The 17,924-nt window shown below is 40.4% G+C and overlaps 1 protein-coding gene across 1 annotated transcript in view; it reads left to right on the forward strand.

Annotated features, from left to right (window-relative positions):
* Nucleotides 1–3,204: 3,204 nt before the first annotated feature.
* LOC125178857 (Down syndrome cell adhesion molecule-like protein Dscam2) overlaps nucleotides 3,205–17,924 on the forward strand; it is a gene marked incomplete at both ends in the record, with an annotated part of 40,299 nt that continues 25,579 nt past the window's right edge. Inside the window, 2 exon segments of the mRNA XM_047883595.1 lie at nucleotides 3,205–3,343; nucleotides 3,718–3,879. Of these exon segments, the coding sequence (XP_047739551.1) occupies nucleotides 3,756–3,879 (124 nt within the window).

Raw genomic sequence — 17,924 nt, forward strand, 5'->3', positions numbered from 1 at the left:
CATGCTGTCATGCTGCTGGTGTGACGGCATGCTGTCATGCTGCTGGTGTAACGTCATGCTGTCACGCTAGTAATTATTGGCTGATATTTATATATAAGAATTTCATGACTTTAACATGACAGTCAAGCTGTACATACAAGCTCATGGCACTCAAGCTGTACATGGCACTCAAGCTGTACATACTCAAGCTCATCTCAAGGCTGTGAGATGAGTTCGCCATCTTGGCCGCTTAATAATTTCCAGGACTTAATGCAAGGTCTTGATATTCGCTCCTACTGCTGATATATGCATGAGGGCTCTGGATGTGCCAAGCGGCAGCTACAACACCTTGATATCGTTCAGGCATCACTAGAGTCTAATTATGTATATTAGTTCCTAGTAAAAGCGGCGAACTAAGCATATTAAAGGCTTTTTCTATCGTTTACATTTAACTATGTATGTATGTTAAATGATAATGCTACAAGTAACGTCTAACTATTTTTGTAGGATGCTGGTTTTAGCTTCCATGCAAATAACTATATAACTTTTTCTTCCTACCTCATGTGGCTGAGAGAGGTGATTGGCTATATCATAATTATAACTCAGTGACATGGGCTTCTAGTATGTAATTATAACTTGAAGGAGGTTGAGTGCTTCACGGGAGATGCACAAAATCAATTCTATTGCACGGCCAAATATCTGAATGGATGTTTTCTCGCGTTCTCGCATCTCCTCTTAGAGATGCGAAGGTTCTACCCACTCGAGAAGAATTACGTTGCTATGGATTAAAAAAAAATAAGAGCGTAAGTTGCACTGGGATTTAGGGTAGGGAAATCAAGCGTTCAATCTTTTGTGTGGACGCGTGTTTGCGGAAGCTTGTTTCCTAAGAGGAGGCGCCTTTGATTGATCTGCAAAGCGTGACCGAAATGCTGATGACTTCCTTCAGAAGAACGATGCGACTGAGCTTCCTTTACTCCCTGATAAGACTTTGCTTTATTGCCGCAGTTCTCTTCCTGAGGCGACAACAAACGCCGCGTGGGCGAGATCTTGCAATATCGTGGCCGAAAAACATGGTTCAGCTGGAACCATCGTCAATTCTGAAAACTATTTGTCATTAAATATTCAAATGAAAATTCGAACTATGGATTATGGTCGGGACATGCGATGCTACGGTGATCTATAAAGTAGTATGTGCCCAGTTCACGTTCCCCAAGATGTTCTTGCAGCTTATAAGGTCTCACCACGTAAGATATTATAATTATTGGTTAGTTTTGCCTTCCTTTGACAGACTGTTGGTTGCTTCGCTCGACATTTGGATCGAAATAATTGTTCATGAAGGATGGATTGCCACAGTTGGGCTACGGAAAGTTTACGTTTAACTCCGGCGAATTCATTAACATTTTTCTTCTTGTGATTGAGTTCGTCCAAACAAAATCTGGAAATTAAAATAAAGGAATGAGTGGGACTCTAAAATGTGGCTGCTTTTTAGGCTTTGATAACTCATAATGACAGTGTAGGAATTAAGTAAGATCTGAGTCAACCAAAGACTTCCGGCTAGATATAAGATACCATTTCAATAATTCATACTATTGAGGCAATATAGATACATGGAATGTGTAACTAGATAGAACATAATAATTTATAGTAGATTTGCTGGATAACCAAGCCAAAAAGGTAAGATAATGAGTAAAATATTAATTTCAATTAGACTCAAAGCATGGAAGATAACCAATAACAGTCAATAAATGGAAGCTCATCAGACTATATAGCCACACTTTGTATGCTCTGCCGAAAAATCGGCATAAATTCGATTGCTATTAACTGCCCTGTTAGAAAAAATGACCGTTAACGGTATTACCGGCGTTTCAGTGGCCGGTCGGTACGTGAAGAGCAACACCGTGTCTCCGTTTTTATTCTAATTTAACACTAGAAATCCGTAAAACATCTGATAAAAACGGCAAAACAGTTTATTTTCACGGGGCGACCGGCCACTAGAACGCCAGTGGGACCGTACGTTTTTCACCGTTTTTTCTTACACACATTCTTTTTCACTTCTCAGGAGAGGCGTTGGACCAGTCAGAAGTTGGAGAAGTCAGCTCGTCTTTGTCGAAGTCTTCGATGCATAGCGTGAAGTTGCACAATGAGAGCTCTACCAGAAGATGCAGTGATAGACATCTGCCCTCGATTCTTTCAAACTTCAACAATGGCGCTATTTTTCCAGGCTTGAATACAAAAATTTCTGCCCTCGACGCTTCCGAAACAGCTTTTGTCGATGCGACATCAATGGACGAGTTATTGGCGGGAAATTCTGATAGTAAATCGAATGTTGAGTCGTCGAGAAGTGCTCGGAATAAGCGGACATCGAAGTCGTCGAGCCACACTATGTCACAGAAAAATATCATATTTTCTATGCTTAGGGGTGTGGAGGACGTACCAAATGACGCATCAGAATCAAATGCTAATTGGTATGACAATTACAGAGCTAGTAAAATCAAGTTTCATGAAAAACTATATTCCAAGAACTCATCAAAAAACTTATTTTCCCAGTATCCGCATCAGCTTACTATTGCTAAAAAGCTAAAGAGATCATTCCGAAGTAATGGAAAAGACCAATATTTTTGGTCTCATTCAATGCAAACGCCTCATACCCGTCGCCACAGCCACGCTGCTGTTAGCAGTCGCAATCAAGACTTTCAGGACCACAACAGTCACTCACCCGTTAGCAGTCATTCTTATTTAGGTTACCGCAAGCACTCTCCCCCTGGAGATAACGTATTCCCAGGCAATAACAATCACGGCTCTGCTGGCTACATCGCTACCAGAACCAGGAAAGAAATCCAAGATTCCTCCCACGAGCTTCCGCTGCTTTGGATCGCAGAACCTAAATCGACTTTGGTGTTCAGCAACGACAGCGGCGCCCTCCTGCATTGCGCCGCGCACTCCCCTGGAGGACCTCCTCCGACAGTGGCTTGGACTACCCTCGACGGGCGGCCCTTCCTGCCGGTGAGCTTTGGGCAGACGCTGAAGAACATTCTTAATTATATCCATACGGCGGTGTTTGTGTGAAGAGACTGAGTCTTTCTTAACTGGAAAATGGACAGCTGTGCCCATTAAAATTTGTGATGCCTCTACAACTAAGTGCCATGGTGAAAAGAAAGATATAGCAAGTGTATTAGTATGATATTTGATTTTTTATGGGTTCTTCAGGTATCGGGTTTGGTGCAGCAGCTTAGCAACGGAAGTCTGTGGTTCCTGCCGTTCCCGAGCCATCGCTTCGACGCCAGCCTTCACCGCGTCATCATTTCTTGTACCGTCGCTTGCGACCGTGGGGCGCTCATATCGCGGCCTTCCGCCGTCACTGCGGGTCAGTAATGGGGAGATTATCCCGTGGGGCGCTAATATCGCGGCCCTCCGCCGTCACTGCGGGTCAGTAATGGGGAGATTATCCCGTGGGGCGCTCATATCGCGGCCTTCCGCCGTCACTGCGGGTCAGTTTTGGAAGATGGATCAAAAAATTTTCTGAATAATTTATTAAAAGTAAATTCCTCATCTAGTGGGAATTAGAATGGACATAGGCGGCGGAGAAAAAAGTTTGCTCACTCGAATTGTATTAGGTCTTTATTTATTTGTATTGCTGACACTGAGAGCTGCTTATGAAATAAATCTCGTAACTAATGTTCACATAGATTTTCCGATTAAATGAATTTATTAATTGTTTTGCTAATAATTTTTTTATAGTTATACGACAAGACTACGTGGCACAAGTCCAGGACCAGATGGTGATGGCAGGAAATTCGGCCTTGCTGGAGTGCCGACTGCCGGAGGTTGAGGAGGGCGTGCTGGTGGTTACCTCCTGGCTTAGAGGAGACAACGTCAACATCCTCCCCTCTCTCTATGGAGGTGAGTTCATATCTAGTCTTATCACGTGGGGGTGGTGAGTTCATATCTAGTCTTATCACGTGGTGGAGGTGAGTTCTTATCTTGTCTTATCACGTGGTGGAGGTGAGTTCTTATCTAGTCTTATCACGTGGTGGAGGTGAGTTCATATCTAGTCTTATCACGTGGTGGAGGTGAGTTCAGTAGCAGGGAGAGATTCGTTCTTTTAAGAATAGAGAAATCCTCTCTTAAAAATGAAAACTATTCTGACTTACATTTTGATTGCCTTTGATGAAGGAAACGAGAAAGCAAGTGAATTGTCAACAATAAATAAACAAATGAAAATATGGGTGTGAATAGAGAACATTTAATTCAATTCGTGATGTCCAAAAAATGCTCAATGAAGTTCATTGATGGAACGACCATCATGATGGTCATTATCATGACTATCATGATGGTCATAATCATGACCATCATGATGGTCATCCTCATGACCATCTTTGATTTGACATTGAGCAATCAAGCGCCGCGTGCAAGACACGCACAATTTAAGAACTCGAGTGAAGAGATGGATTAATTTGTAGGCATGAGAAGTTTCTGCAAAAACAAAAGCTGTAGTTTTGAATAATTATGGGCACGCAGTACCAAGAAACTGTGATTGTGACCTCGAAGAGTGCGGAAGGCAGGGAAAATATAGATTTTTAAAGAATGATATCAGGAAACGAAGAAATTAGTGAGTGCATATATAGTACGTAGGAGAATTTATTATCAGTAATTCAGCGGTTAAGAAAAAACAATGGGGAGAAAAAATTGGATCGAAAAGATTGCAACGAAGCAATTTTTCTGAATAAAAACATTTGTAAAACTTTGCAATTGCAACTCTTCACAAATAATTTGCAAGCTAAGCTCTCTTTGCACAAAAGGGGCAGAAAACAGCAATGGAAACAAAAGCAATAATCATTGGAACGGTTAGGAACGTTCGGAACGAGGCTGGCTTTATGCAGAGAAGGATTTGTAGTCGAGGACAATAACAGCAGCGGGCTCATTACCACTCCGAGCAGCCACTCGAGACCAGCTGTCGGCTTCTTTTTTGCGCGAGTGGCGGCGAGAGGGCCACTCATGCTGACCTTAATAATATGGCCCACTCCCGACCTTATGAGTGGGCACGTTCCTTGAAATTCTCCATCTTTAATGGGCACTTCAGACTAGCTGCGAGTGCGTGCGCATCTCTCTAAAAATATGCGCTCTGTCTCTTAAATTATAATACGTAATCTTGCCTGTTAGAATAAGATTTTATTCTGCCTTTTACGACCTCATGTCTGGGGAGAGGACGCTCTTCGCCAGCTTTTTTTCATACACGTTCCCGAAAAATTGAAAACTCGTCATATCTCTGCCATATTTTTAGAATATTGAATTTGAGTAACAAAATTACTATGAACAAGTAGAGTTGGAGAACATCTGTGGACGAGAATGCTCGTGCGAACAAATTTCTTTAATATGAAAATATACATTTTTAATTTTTTTAATCGAAAAAAGGTGTCGAAAAAAAGTAAGATGAAACTCTATCAGTTATGCGACTAAAATTTTGCCGATTTCTATCCATGTCTAAACATTAATTATATAGCATTTATTATATATCAAATGTTTAAAATGTTAAGTCAGTTAGAGTTAAATGTCTATAACTACGTGCGTGGGTCTAGAATTTACTACCCTCTACAGAACTTGTGGGATATTTTTTGGGGGATGCAGGGCCGATGAAGTGAAATTACAGGATATTAATGATCACGAAGGTCCATTTGGCGGCGGGATGCTGGTAATTTGTCCCTCATTTGCATTGCCAAATTGCCANCACAATTTCCCGCCACAGCGACCACGCGGCTCCCAGGGGCGCGGCGAGCCCCTGAATGTGAACAAGAAAAGCCCTACAAGCCTGCAACCAATGAAAAGTTCCACCATAAATAAGCCTGGTCGATGAATTCTATATAACTTGCCAAACCACCGCCAGTAAAATTCTTTACCCGCAAGATTCTGCAGTTCTTATAGGTTCTCTTAGATAGAACTTGGGATCGATCTGATAATCTAAGTATATGGGACTCCTTGAAAACTGGCGGATAAAGTACAGGATAAACGGATAAATTCCCACGTCACTTTTATGTTGCCTTAAGAATTACCACGAAGTTTTATGCAGGGCGATTCAGACCAACGTAGCCTGGCTTCCCTCGGCTTTAGGGGAAAATATTTCCCCAATCAAGTTTGTTTTGTCGGGAAATTCGAAAATTTAGTTTTTGATATTTTGGATTCGCAGTTGCCGGAAGCGTGCTCAGGGACACAATAAAACTGAGTAAACATGTCGTTTCTTTTTTTTAATCTATATGTTGCATGGTGCCCAACTGTTCACACAAATGTGAAAATTGGGCATCTTGGAATTTTCCGCCCCTTTTTGTAACGTTGAAATGTTTTTATAAGTCAGGGCAGCTAATCAGTGTTTTTCTTGTGAGTTCACCTGAATTACGTGATTTATCTCGTGAAAAAAATTCAAACTATCTTTAAAAACATTTTTGTATTTATTTTCCTCGCATCATTGTCCCAAAGCGTCGACTATAAGCTCCATAAAATCACAGAGGAGGTCAAACCATCACAGAAACTTATACGACTCTCCATTAGCATGGCTAGGCAAGTTCCTAAAGTTACCTGCCAAAAAACCGCGTGAAAACGCCGTCGCGAAGCCTAAAAGCTGCGACCGAAACTTGGGTGTAGCCAATATTTAGGCTCTTGGGCCGCCTTCTTATCAAGGCACACGAGACTTGTGTCTACTCAAGTCTGAAGGCCAGATTCCGCGATATCATCACAACGAATGACACTTAGCAATCATCTAAGAAAATCCCATATTGGGATCCAAACATAGCCAGTCGTAGACTTAACACGACATGGCCAATCGAAGGCAGAGATGTCGATATAATAACGGTTAACGCATGGATCTTGAGAATGTAAAGGCTAAACAAAAAAGATGCTGTTGTCGCCACAGCAACAGTGGCGAAACGAATTTCCGGCAAGCTCACAATTCCAAGTCTCCAGACGCCGTTGGAATCGCAGGATCCGTTATCACGTCACTGGACTCGCTCAATTCATCCATTGAATTTTTTATAATTATTCTTTCTCACCTTGGCGATGCCATACCAGGGGACGTTATTGTTCTGCTCAGGCAATTCCTAAGTTTATGCCGCTATAAAGAGACCGGACTTCCAACCTGCTCCTCTACCTTTCCCGCGACGCGGCTGTAAAGTCGCGCTATGCACCGAAAAACACAACAGTTGATCTGGCGTCTGAAAGTCGCGCTATGCACCGAAAAACACAACAGTTGATCTGGCGCCTGAAAGTCGCGCTATGCACCGAAAAACACAACAGTTGATCTGGCGCCTGAATTACCTTACAGCTCAAAGTTCGCGCGGCAGCTGCTTGCTTGTGTTGTCCATTACCAGGCTGTTCATGTTCCTGATCAGAATCATGCTTGTGTCTTCACAATTTCTGCACTTTAGAAGCTCCTGTCATTACTCCAAATGTACACTGTGCAGTTGAGGAGCTCGCCAAATGTTTGAATGATATTTATTGCTATTTGTTTACATTTCCTTATTTTTGTATATTTAGGGTAGAGCCCTTCATTTAAACATGTTTGGTTAAAAATAATGTTAGTGTTATTGAGGACTTCTTTTGAGTTTAATCTCTCAAGCTTTCTGATTAGAGGTACAGTAACAGGGTCAATAAGTCTTAAAATTTGTCCAAATGAAAGGTTTGGTAAATCCTGCGATGCGTTTCGCTCATCACTGAGCATCTTCAGGCAACGAGGTCGAGCAGCTGAGTGGACGAGTTGTNAGACGTTTCCATTTTTCCGTTCATGTATGAGGAGGAAGTTACGCAACCACCACAACGTGCTGCATGCCAAGCCCCAGGGACGTTACCAGTAATCCCACAGATCCCCACACGTCCTGTCACCCATGGGGAGACGGGGGACAGCCATAGCTAATACATGAAACTTACACTGCAAATAACTACAATGAAACAATTAGCGGCTCTCCAAAATATGTTCATCGTGACAAGACAAGTAATAAAAATAAAACTGTGCTTGATAAGGGAATAAATGGAGAAACCTGGGCGTTTAGAGGAGTAAATAGAGATCAATAAAGTTGCAAGAAGCTCTTAAAAGGGAAAATAAATGCCAGTTAAATTGTGAAAATAGTTAAACCTATAAAGCTTGAATTTATCTCAAATTATATACACAACGGTTGCTACAAATACTACAGCTGGTAGGTATCAAAAGTGAAGATATTCTTAAATGATGAGAAATTTCGATGATGAATGGAGGCATGAATGAATTGGAACATTGCACTGCCCAGACCAATAACGTCTTTGAAAATCTAACAGGGATCCCTGAGTGAACGATATATAGTATGCCTGCTCATATTAGAATCACATGTTTGCTTAAATCGCAAGTTAACCAGGAATTTAAAAGCAAAGAAAATACCACAAAAATTCACCATATCTTTATAAGAGAAAACGTTTCGGAGTCCAGCTCCATCGTCAGTTCATAACACAAAATTCTGTTCAGAAAAAGTTAAGTGCTACAAACACAAATAATTATCATGTCAGGGATAATACTAATTTTAAGAGAGACTCAACTAAAATTGATTACGTTCAATGCTTTATTTTGAACGAAAACAATGCCGCACCAATGTTTTGATATGTACTGACGTTATCGATCATTGACTCCAAATGAAATTCAAAGATCAATTATTAGAGTTGAAATTGAATGCAGAAATTTTTGATGCTCAGTGTTCCACAGAGCGAGAAGTCTAGCCGTGCAACTCTTTTATTTATTTAATTTTATTAAAAGACATACTGAGCTCTCGAGCAATTATTTACGCTCACCAAAATTATCCATTGTCCATTAATATGGACTCTGAACGGGTTAACTTAGCGCCTGCCATCGATTTTTTCACAGATTATGAAAATAATTCAAATCATATTCAATAATCAGCGTCTGCTGTTCTAATATTCACCGTCATCGCATCGATCATTTCACGATAGCCTCGCACGAACCTTCCACAAACACTAGCGGGATTTGCTTAAAATCTTTTCAAAAATTGACGAGACCTCCAATCGTTTTGGCCAGAAAATTTGGTGAAAATGTAATAGGTTCCCCGACTCGACAGGTCCCTTGCATCTTTAGTATTCAGGACCAGGCTTGGAATTAGCCGAGTTCTGCGCGGATCATCTGTAAAGGAAGAGACAGAGGAGGATTTTAATCACGTATTGTTCGGATATTAAATTCGCTAAGTATCGCTTCCCAACCCTGTCGCGAAGTTAATAATAAATAACACACAAGTTAATGTCTATGGTGTACAGATGGCGATGGAGGCTGTGAACCACAAAAGCCGTTGAGAAGCGGATGCGGTGTTTGCATCAAGACCAGAGACACGCACGGCATTTCATGATGGCTGAGGATGTTGCAAATCGTGCCTTCATTTATGATTAGTGTATGATAGGGTGCCTTCATCTATGTTAGATAGGGTATATATATGGTTGAAAGTGAATATGATGGGGAAAATTTTTTATGATAAAGCGTTTGATGCATTAAATTCATCTAAGGTTGCATGTATAAATACGACGGAACTCGAGCCTCGTGGTCTAGTGGAGGACGAGGCTGCCGCAGGGCCTGTTTCGATCGAGATTGCGCTCGATTTCCCATTACAATCTTCACCCACTTTGCAAAATTTTCAGTGATTGGTTCCGTAACTAATTTCTGCTCTTCAAGTCCCATTGTTTAGGGACGACACCTGACCTCTGTTAGCGCATTTTCTCATTTATGGAAAAAATTCACTATTGTGCTCGCCATGTCCGTCTGTCTGTCTGTCTGTCTGTCCGTTCGTCCGTCTGTCCGTCTGTCCGTGACCTCAAGTTTTCGTCGACGAGAAAATGCGCTCTCTGTCACTCACTGCAGTGAGTACTGAGTTATATTTTCTAGTCTTCCGTTCGACCTGTATAAGGAAGAGGGTAACTCTAGCGACTCTAGTTACGCAATCAAGAAGTTAACCACTTGATAAATGGTCTAAGGTCATGAAGAATTCCCGTAAATTTATCTACTGAAATTTGCGCAGCTGTTATATAAATAACTTTTCATTTTTTACCCATCTAAACCGCACGTCATATTTTACTCTTTATTCGTATATGGGAGGCACATTTACGGATACGATAAATTATTGCAATAAATAAATTAGTTTATTTGATATTTTCTGCTCCTGAAATATGTTATCAAAAAAGTCAAAATATTAAAAATATATTATTGAAACTAATATTTTTAATATATTACTAAAAATGAAGTGAACACCTAACGACGGTTAACATTAGGTAACTAGTACTGATTCTACCTTACACATGAATAAAATATGATGCGTCAACGGGCTAACAGAAAATATTACATTTATTGATGTTTAAAATATTGTTTGGAAGCATTTAATTAACCTCGACTGTTTTGTAACTCAAGGGCTTCATAAAATACAGGAGTTCCGGTAGCGTGAACATTAGGATTAAGTACAAGTAATCAAATTTAACGAAACTCTTGCCCAAAATCATTTCAAGTTATATTCGATTGAACCATACAGGCACAATTTTTTCAACAGAAAATTGTTCCGAAGATTATTAGCGGCCGGCCTCAGTGCTACCTCCATTGAGCAGTACAAGACAGCAACCAGAATAACGTTTTATTCCACTTAAAGTGGATCCCTTTGTTTATGCTGCAATGTAAAGCTCGGGACGTTAGCTCATTAGCGTGAAGTACGCGCAGTGTGAAGTAAAGCACAACGAGGTTTATCTAATTAGGTGACCCAGCTACAAATATTTGTTATGAAGATGGGAGAAATATCTAATTAGCTCTTGAACAGAAAACATTTCCAATTATATCGAGTTCATAAGAGCTTCATTAATGAACACAGAAGTTCTAGACGTCTGGCAACTAATTGGCTTAATTAGAGATGATAAGGACACTGAACTCGGGGATCATTCAGAAGCTACATCAATAAGTTGACTTAGCTTAGGTCAGAATAAGAGATGTGGAGGTCGGTTAAAAAATATACATAATGAGATAAATATTTTATTACTTGCAAAACGTCAACATCGTGAAGTGCTCGACTGGTGTCTCTTACTTGTGACGTTCTTAGCTGCGCGATGTGACGTTAAGTGATGTGACGTTAAGTGATGTGACGTTAAGTGATGTGACGTTAAGCGATGTGACGTTAAGTGATGTGACGTTAAGTGATGTGACGTTAAGTGATGTGACGTTAGGTGATGTGACGTTAAGTGATGTGACGTTAAGTGATGTGACGTTAAGCTTCCGAGTCTCACTCAAGATAAAGCGGGAATGAGTTCGCGATGAATGTGCTGATGAAACTCTGATGAGTACCGCGCAATAAAATATTGTTCAGAACAAGTTTATTGCTCATGAATACGTTCCCGAAAATAGTTTCATTTACTGCTTTTAGAAAACAAGTTAGATTCGAAAAGTCATTGCAAATTCATCCTCTAGACCAGCGGGCACAGCAATGAACATTTATTATTCAGGAACTTGCCTGTGTTCGGGATACCGAATTCATCTCCTCCCTCGAGCTGTTGTAGTAAACACGTAACTCATAAATTTCATTCGCACGCTTGGTGGGGAAACTAATCTGCCTGCGGTTAAAATTACCTACTTGCAAATATTCGACATTAGAACATTTTTAAAAATATATATAATTATTGCAGTAATTACCAGCATTCTATTGTAAAATAGATCAAATTTGCTAGAAAGTATTAGAATAAATAAATTCAAAATACAATAATAACGTAAGTGTAGCAAATTCACCATTCTGTTGACGTTGGCTACCTTCAGCGAAGAATAAAAATAGTTCGGCACGCCATGCTCCGGCGTCTGTCACAGGTTGTGGTCCCAGCTCGTGATCCCGGGCGTAAGTGACCGAACTTGTGTTAGTGAAGAGCTCTTACTGAACTTGCTCGTCCTTTCATTCATAACTTCATAAAGTTAAAAATTGGCAATCAAATTATAAAGTTTCACTTATCTGTGAGTTGACGACCGTTTACCGTCACATCGCTTAACTTTACACTTTAAAATTATGAGAAGCCTTTCTGTGCATCAATTTGCATTTTATTTGTAACATCAGCTAACTTATCCATAACATGGTTGTGTGTCTAGTGTTCATGTTGGATTAATTCCTTACATTAGTTGATATTATTAATAATCTGTATACTTAGCAATGTTCATTCATCAAATTTTATTTCTACTGTAAGAGTTCACTACGCATTTCTTCAATAAACAAAAATGCAGCGCCGGCCTTGCCGCTCACACCGCATTCGTCGGCCAGTCCAGATTTATGCAGCCCGCGTTGCCTCTCAGAGGGAAAACTCTGCATAAAAGCGGAATACGACTTGCTCTTGCCGGCGACACATTTATTCCTAACTCCAGAGAGTATGGACAAAAATTTGCAAGGAATGCGCGCACAGTGGAAACTCTCGGCCTCTGCCGGAAATTTTTCACTCTGGAATACGGCAAACCAAATTTTGTTACGAGCGTGACGTTGGATGATCGCCGAGCACATGTAAGCTCTTCCATTAAAGTATGTAGACGAAGAGAACAGACTGGGACCACGACCTTTCGTCTGCGGCTGCATTCACATTCACGACTCTAACCCTCACACTGTAACGGCTGAATTATTTGCAGGAAGCCAGTGACTAGTAGAGCAGAACTGGTGATAATGAATGCTTCATTCTGGTCGACAGAAAATCGTTTCTGGAAACAAAATTTTCAGCTTAAACATGGAACTTGTCATGTCGTAGATTTTTTCCGGTAGATCTCGGGCCAGTAAAACGAGTCATTGTGGTTATATAATGGAGTCAAAAGTTTTTGAAATTCTCCAACGGTTTCTCTGTGAACCCGATTTTAGTCGCAAGGTAAATATCGCCTAAAAATTTAGCGACACTCTGAGCATGGGACTGTCTGGAGCATCTGTGTGGACTTGGCTAAATGCTAATCAGGCGCGCCGAGTGTGGATTAGCGTCCACTTCAGGACTTAGTGAAGCTTAGGAGCAAGTCATTTGTTTTGATAGATCGGAAAGATGCTCGTTTCTGCATCTGATTATTAATTGGGTTACTTCTCAGCCCGATATTATAGCATTCACCCTAGTTAAGCGCTAGTTAGGTGCACATTATGACCGTCCTAGTAAAGGGCTAGTTAGGTGCACACTAAGATCACCCTAGTAAAGGGCTAGTTAGGTGCACATTATGACCGTCCTAGTAAAGCGCTAGTTAGGTGCACATTATGACCACCACAGTAAAGGGCTAGTTAGGTGCACACTATGACTACCCTAGTAAAGGGCTAGTTAGGTGCATACTATGACCACCCTAGTAAAGGGCTACTTAGGTGCACATTAAGATCACCCTAGTAAAGGGCTAGTAGTTAGGTGCACATTATGACCGTCCTAAGGGCTAGTTAGGTGCACATAATGATCACCCTAGTAAGGGGTTAGCTATGTTCACAAAGTAATCACCCTAGTAAAGGACCTTGTAACTATTGTAATAAGTTATGAGTACGAGGGATTTAAAAGTAAAGAAAATAGCCAAAAAGTTCACCATTTCTTATAAGAGAAAACGTTTCGGAGTCCAGCTCCATCGTCAGTTCAAAACCTAGAACACAGGTACAAACGTTTCGGAGCTGGACTCCGAAACGTTTTTTCTTATAAGAAATGGTGAACTTTTTGGCTATTTTCTTTACTTTTAAATTCCTGGTGAATTTGCGACTTAAGCAGCCAAGTGATTTTAATAGTTATGAGTACGATTTTATTGGATAGATTTTCTGGATAAATATGCTTCATTTAAAGGTATTTACGTACAAAAATTCGATTGGCAAAATATATATATATATAAATGAACGAATACTTCGATTGTCATCAGCGAAGAAGTTTTATGACAAATTAATGTAAAAACATTAAAGCCATCATTCCTAGGCATTGTTAATAAGCTAGGCAAATGATTTACTTGGTATGAACTCGGGAAGATTGTAGCAGGTATATAAATACAGCACGCACTCACGACATGAGCTCTAATAGAGCGAGAGCTCCCGTGGGCGCATTGAATTGGTGAGCTCATTATCGTAGCAAGCTCGGAAATTATTAGAGAACGGATAATGGATTCATGGATCCTCTGGGAAATTATCCGAAGCAAATGGCGTAAGATAAATTTTAGGTCTTCTGCTCATCGGGCATCTTGGAAGGCAATGGGTCGGTCTTTCATCTTATCACCTTACGATGAGATAATACAGAGACTTTTGACATGATTTTGTGTCAACATTTAACCATTGCATCAAGCAAACCAAGCTGCCTCATATATTGAGGATATTTTTGTAAATAAATCTTTACTTACGTCTTCAGCTTTTTTTGTACGAGTAGTATTTGTCCGCTCTCTACATGAGTTTTGGATAAGAAGTGTGTTATTATTTGGACGACGTGACCCATTCATTATTGAGAGTGTAGGATAGCAGTTCTCCACTAACTCCCGCATTCATCTTGTTGCTGCTCTCGACCCAATTTGATTTTCGGCATCGCTTTGTATCAATGTTAATTCATTTTTCTCTTCTATCTTTGTAATCAGTTTGTGTTTTCCTTGTAGATGGGAAGCACCACATGCTGTCGACGGGGGAACTGCGTGTGTTGCACGTGTCGCCGGCAGAAGCATTTGTCCAGATAGCAAGGTGAGGTGCTGAAGAGGTGCAGTTCACGAGGTCTCACTGGCCACTTCGATCGATTAAATGATACTGATTATGATTATGACAATAATCTGTGGTTTGCGTCGGGCATTGAGATCAATTTTTATCACATTAATTCGGCTGTGGTCGATCACGAAAAGCGATGACGTCATCCAGTTGCAGGAATTCAGCTCATGATAAGAGAATGAATAATAAGTAAGTGATAGCCCTTACAGTGATGTGAATATTTCACCGCTTTCGCGATGCCGCGACAACGTTCGTTACAGTGGCAGTCATTCCCCGTCACCGACAAGGAATAGAGCGAGGAGTGAAGCCGTACGAATCGACGGGCCAGAAGTCACTTCGATAAGACTTCTCGGAGAGGAAAATCATAGAATGTTTCGATGTAGACATTGCCACCGACTGCTGCATCACGATCTTCTGTGGTAGATACAGTGACCGCTCCACGACCTTTTAGTACATTGTTTGGAGGTAATAGCTGCATGTCTGTCGATACAGCAGCGTGCCTAGTCTCAGTGACCGATGTGAAAACAATGTCTCGGCTTGGTCGAAGAGCATCTGATCTACGAGACTGAAATACGAGGCTGGACTTAGCAGGTGATGACTCTCGCACACAAAGGTAAGAAAAAACTCGTGAGCGGGTTAAGAGATGTAAAAATATCGTCATCGGTGCAGATAGATCGAACATTTCGAGTAGCTGATTGGAGGTTTACGTATAAAATTGCATACTGAGAGCGTAGAGATTATTCAAGTTTCTCGTGAAGTTTACGCTGTAAGCAAGTGCGTCGACGCTTTGTTCAGTCGCCCAACCTACAACATCGAATCAGAAAAAATTGCTGCCGGAATTTCGCTTTGCAAATCGCGTTTAACACTTCGAGCGGAGCGTGCATCACACTGATGAGAAAAGACATACTTGCCGGCGTCATGCCAGGTGATGATGCCATCGGCGTCTTGCAAAAGCACAGATAAGCGCGTTGCATCAACGGAAAGGAGTTTTAATCCCTAGAATCAACTCTGAAAAGTTATAATCAGTATTGAATGACTCAAATATAATTACCATTGTATTCATGTGAATGAGATCTATTTTATTATATTCGAAAATTATAAGTTGATTGCATCAACAAAAAATTTTGAGACCTGTGTTAGTGTACAGATATTTGTAAGTATTATTCTATCATCAAGAATTAATTAACATGCGAAGTAGATGCCACGCAAATTCACTATATCTTCATGATAACGGTTCTGCGACCTGCTTCATCATCAATTCAAAAAGTTGCGGTGAATTTGCGATATAAGCAGACCAATGATTGTTGTAAGCGAAAGCCGAGGTAACTCAACAATTAAGAGCTTTATTCAACAAGAACGCAACATCCTGGAACAAAATAACACTACTATAAAACAGGAAAACGTTAACGTAATAATAATATATTCATATGTGAAGGTCTTACACATAACGAAACTATTTACACAATACTTACAAGGAGAACAGTAGTTGTAGGTCTTGAACGTACAAGAGCCGAGTCAATGCTAACAATGGTCACTAATTTCTAGAGCGAAGTAACTTACTAGTAGGAACTATAGTACGGAATACTAGGTACATGTGGGCACTACAACAGGAATTTCGTGACAATGATATTAGTACCTATTTTACTTTTATCATGGCAAGGACGATGCATCGTCCTAGTAATACTTGTATTTCAGAGCTTGTTGACATTAAAATTAAGCTGATATAATAATAATAGTGACATATTCTCCAGAATGTTCCGTCTGAAAGATTGTGGCAGCTGTGGAAATTACGAAGAAGATCGCAGTTACAGATGGATGAGGAGTAATCTGACGTGAATAATGTACTTGTATTATTTGTGAGTTCTATCAAGAGAGAAATTTATAATTTTTGACTAAGCTGAACTCCATGTAGCCAGAGCAGTTACCTCCTGCGTGTTCTTTGCTTTGCCCACGATACCTGTTTGACTTTAAGTAAATTACGATTCTGCTATTAGTATCAACTTGAGTGTTTTATTTATTTATTTCATTTTGAACTTTCGCAGAAACGTAAACTTGTAAATAAAGTCTGAATTCAAACTTACATCTATGAGGCGAACTGAACTTGATATGACCCTGATGTAAGAGATGAGATGTTTCCTGAGAGATAGAAACGAAATTCTGGAAAAAGCGTTAACCAAGGTTAAGTACTGTAGTAATAATCCATTAATGTGCTCCGGTGCAGTCTGGATGCGTAATAATATGGCTTATGCAAATGTTAGCAGAAAATTGAGGTAAGGACTGTGAGTGTCGTCTAAATTATCTGTAAATGAGCGTCAATTTCGCAGCTTAAACTGAGGATAGTAGATTTTAAGTATAATAGCAAACTGAACGGCTTAGTCGAAACGTCAAAATAATGATCAAAAACGTCATTTAATCACTCGTGCAGAAAAGACCCAAAATTATTTCCGAATTATTCTTGAATGACACCAGTTTTCCGATTGAAATAGGTGCTATGATGGGCTTTGGGTATTCATTTATCTCAAAAACCTTCCTCCGAACTGGCGAACATATCTTCCCTTACTCCTCTAAATATGGGACAAGCTTGTTCACCAACAGAAAGGTATGTCCATCCCCTCTTAAAGATAACCCCACTGTCTTAAGTACAGGCGAACATATCTTCATTTACTAGTCTCATGACAAGCTTGTTCACCGCCAGTCAGGCATGATCATCCCCTATTAAAGATAGCCCCACTATCTTAAGTACAGGCGAACATATCTTCATTTACTCGACTTATGACAAGCTTGTTCACCGCCAGTCAGGCAAGTTCACCCCCTCTCAGCCGCGCGCTACGCAGGCAGCATTAAGAAGGTACTGTATGCGCTCCTCGAGTGCTATCGCTGGGGCACTAAACTAAATTAGCTTAGGCAAGGTCCTCGTATTAATACACGCCCCGTCCACGTTAAGTGCCACGCCAAAATCTTCATAATGGCTGCCGCAATATTTCCCTCGTCTTCTTTACAAACCAAGCGGATGTTTAGCTGCAAATATTCTAGTGAGATATGAACCCGCGCGGCTTTTGAAGTGAAATGTTTCACTGGTTGCTTTGAGCCAAAGTTGATGATACCGATAATAATTTTCAACATTAAGCTGCGAGGTTACAGAAGTTAAACTTCATTGCTCGTCGCGCTTACAAACAACACAACTTGAAGTTAAAGTACAATACAAAAAATATAAATTCAGTGCAATATACCCCGTATATAAATCAATACGATTTCGAA

This window comes from Hyalella azteca, unplaced genomic scaffold (genome assembly GCF_000764305.2).
Source record: "Hyalella azteca isolate HAZT.00-mixed unplaced genomic scaffold, Hazt_2.0.2 contig13302, whole genome shotgun sequence".
Taxonomy (NCBI): Eukaryota; Metazoa; Arthropoda; class Malacostraca; order Amphipoda; family Hyalellidae; genus Hyalella; species Hyalella azteca.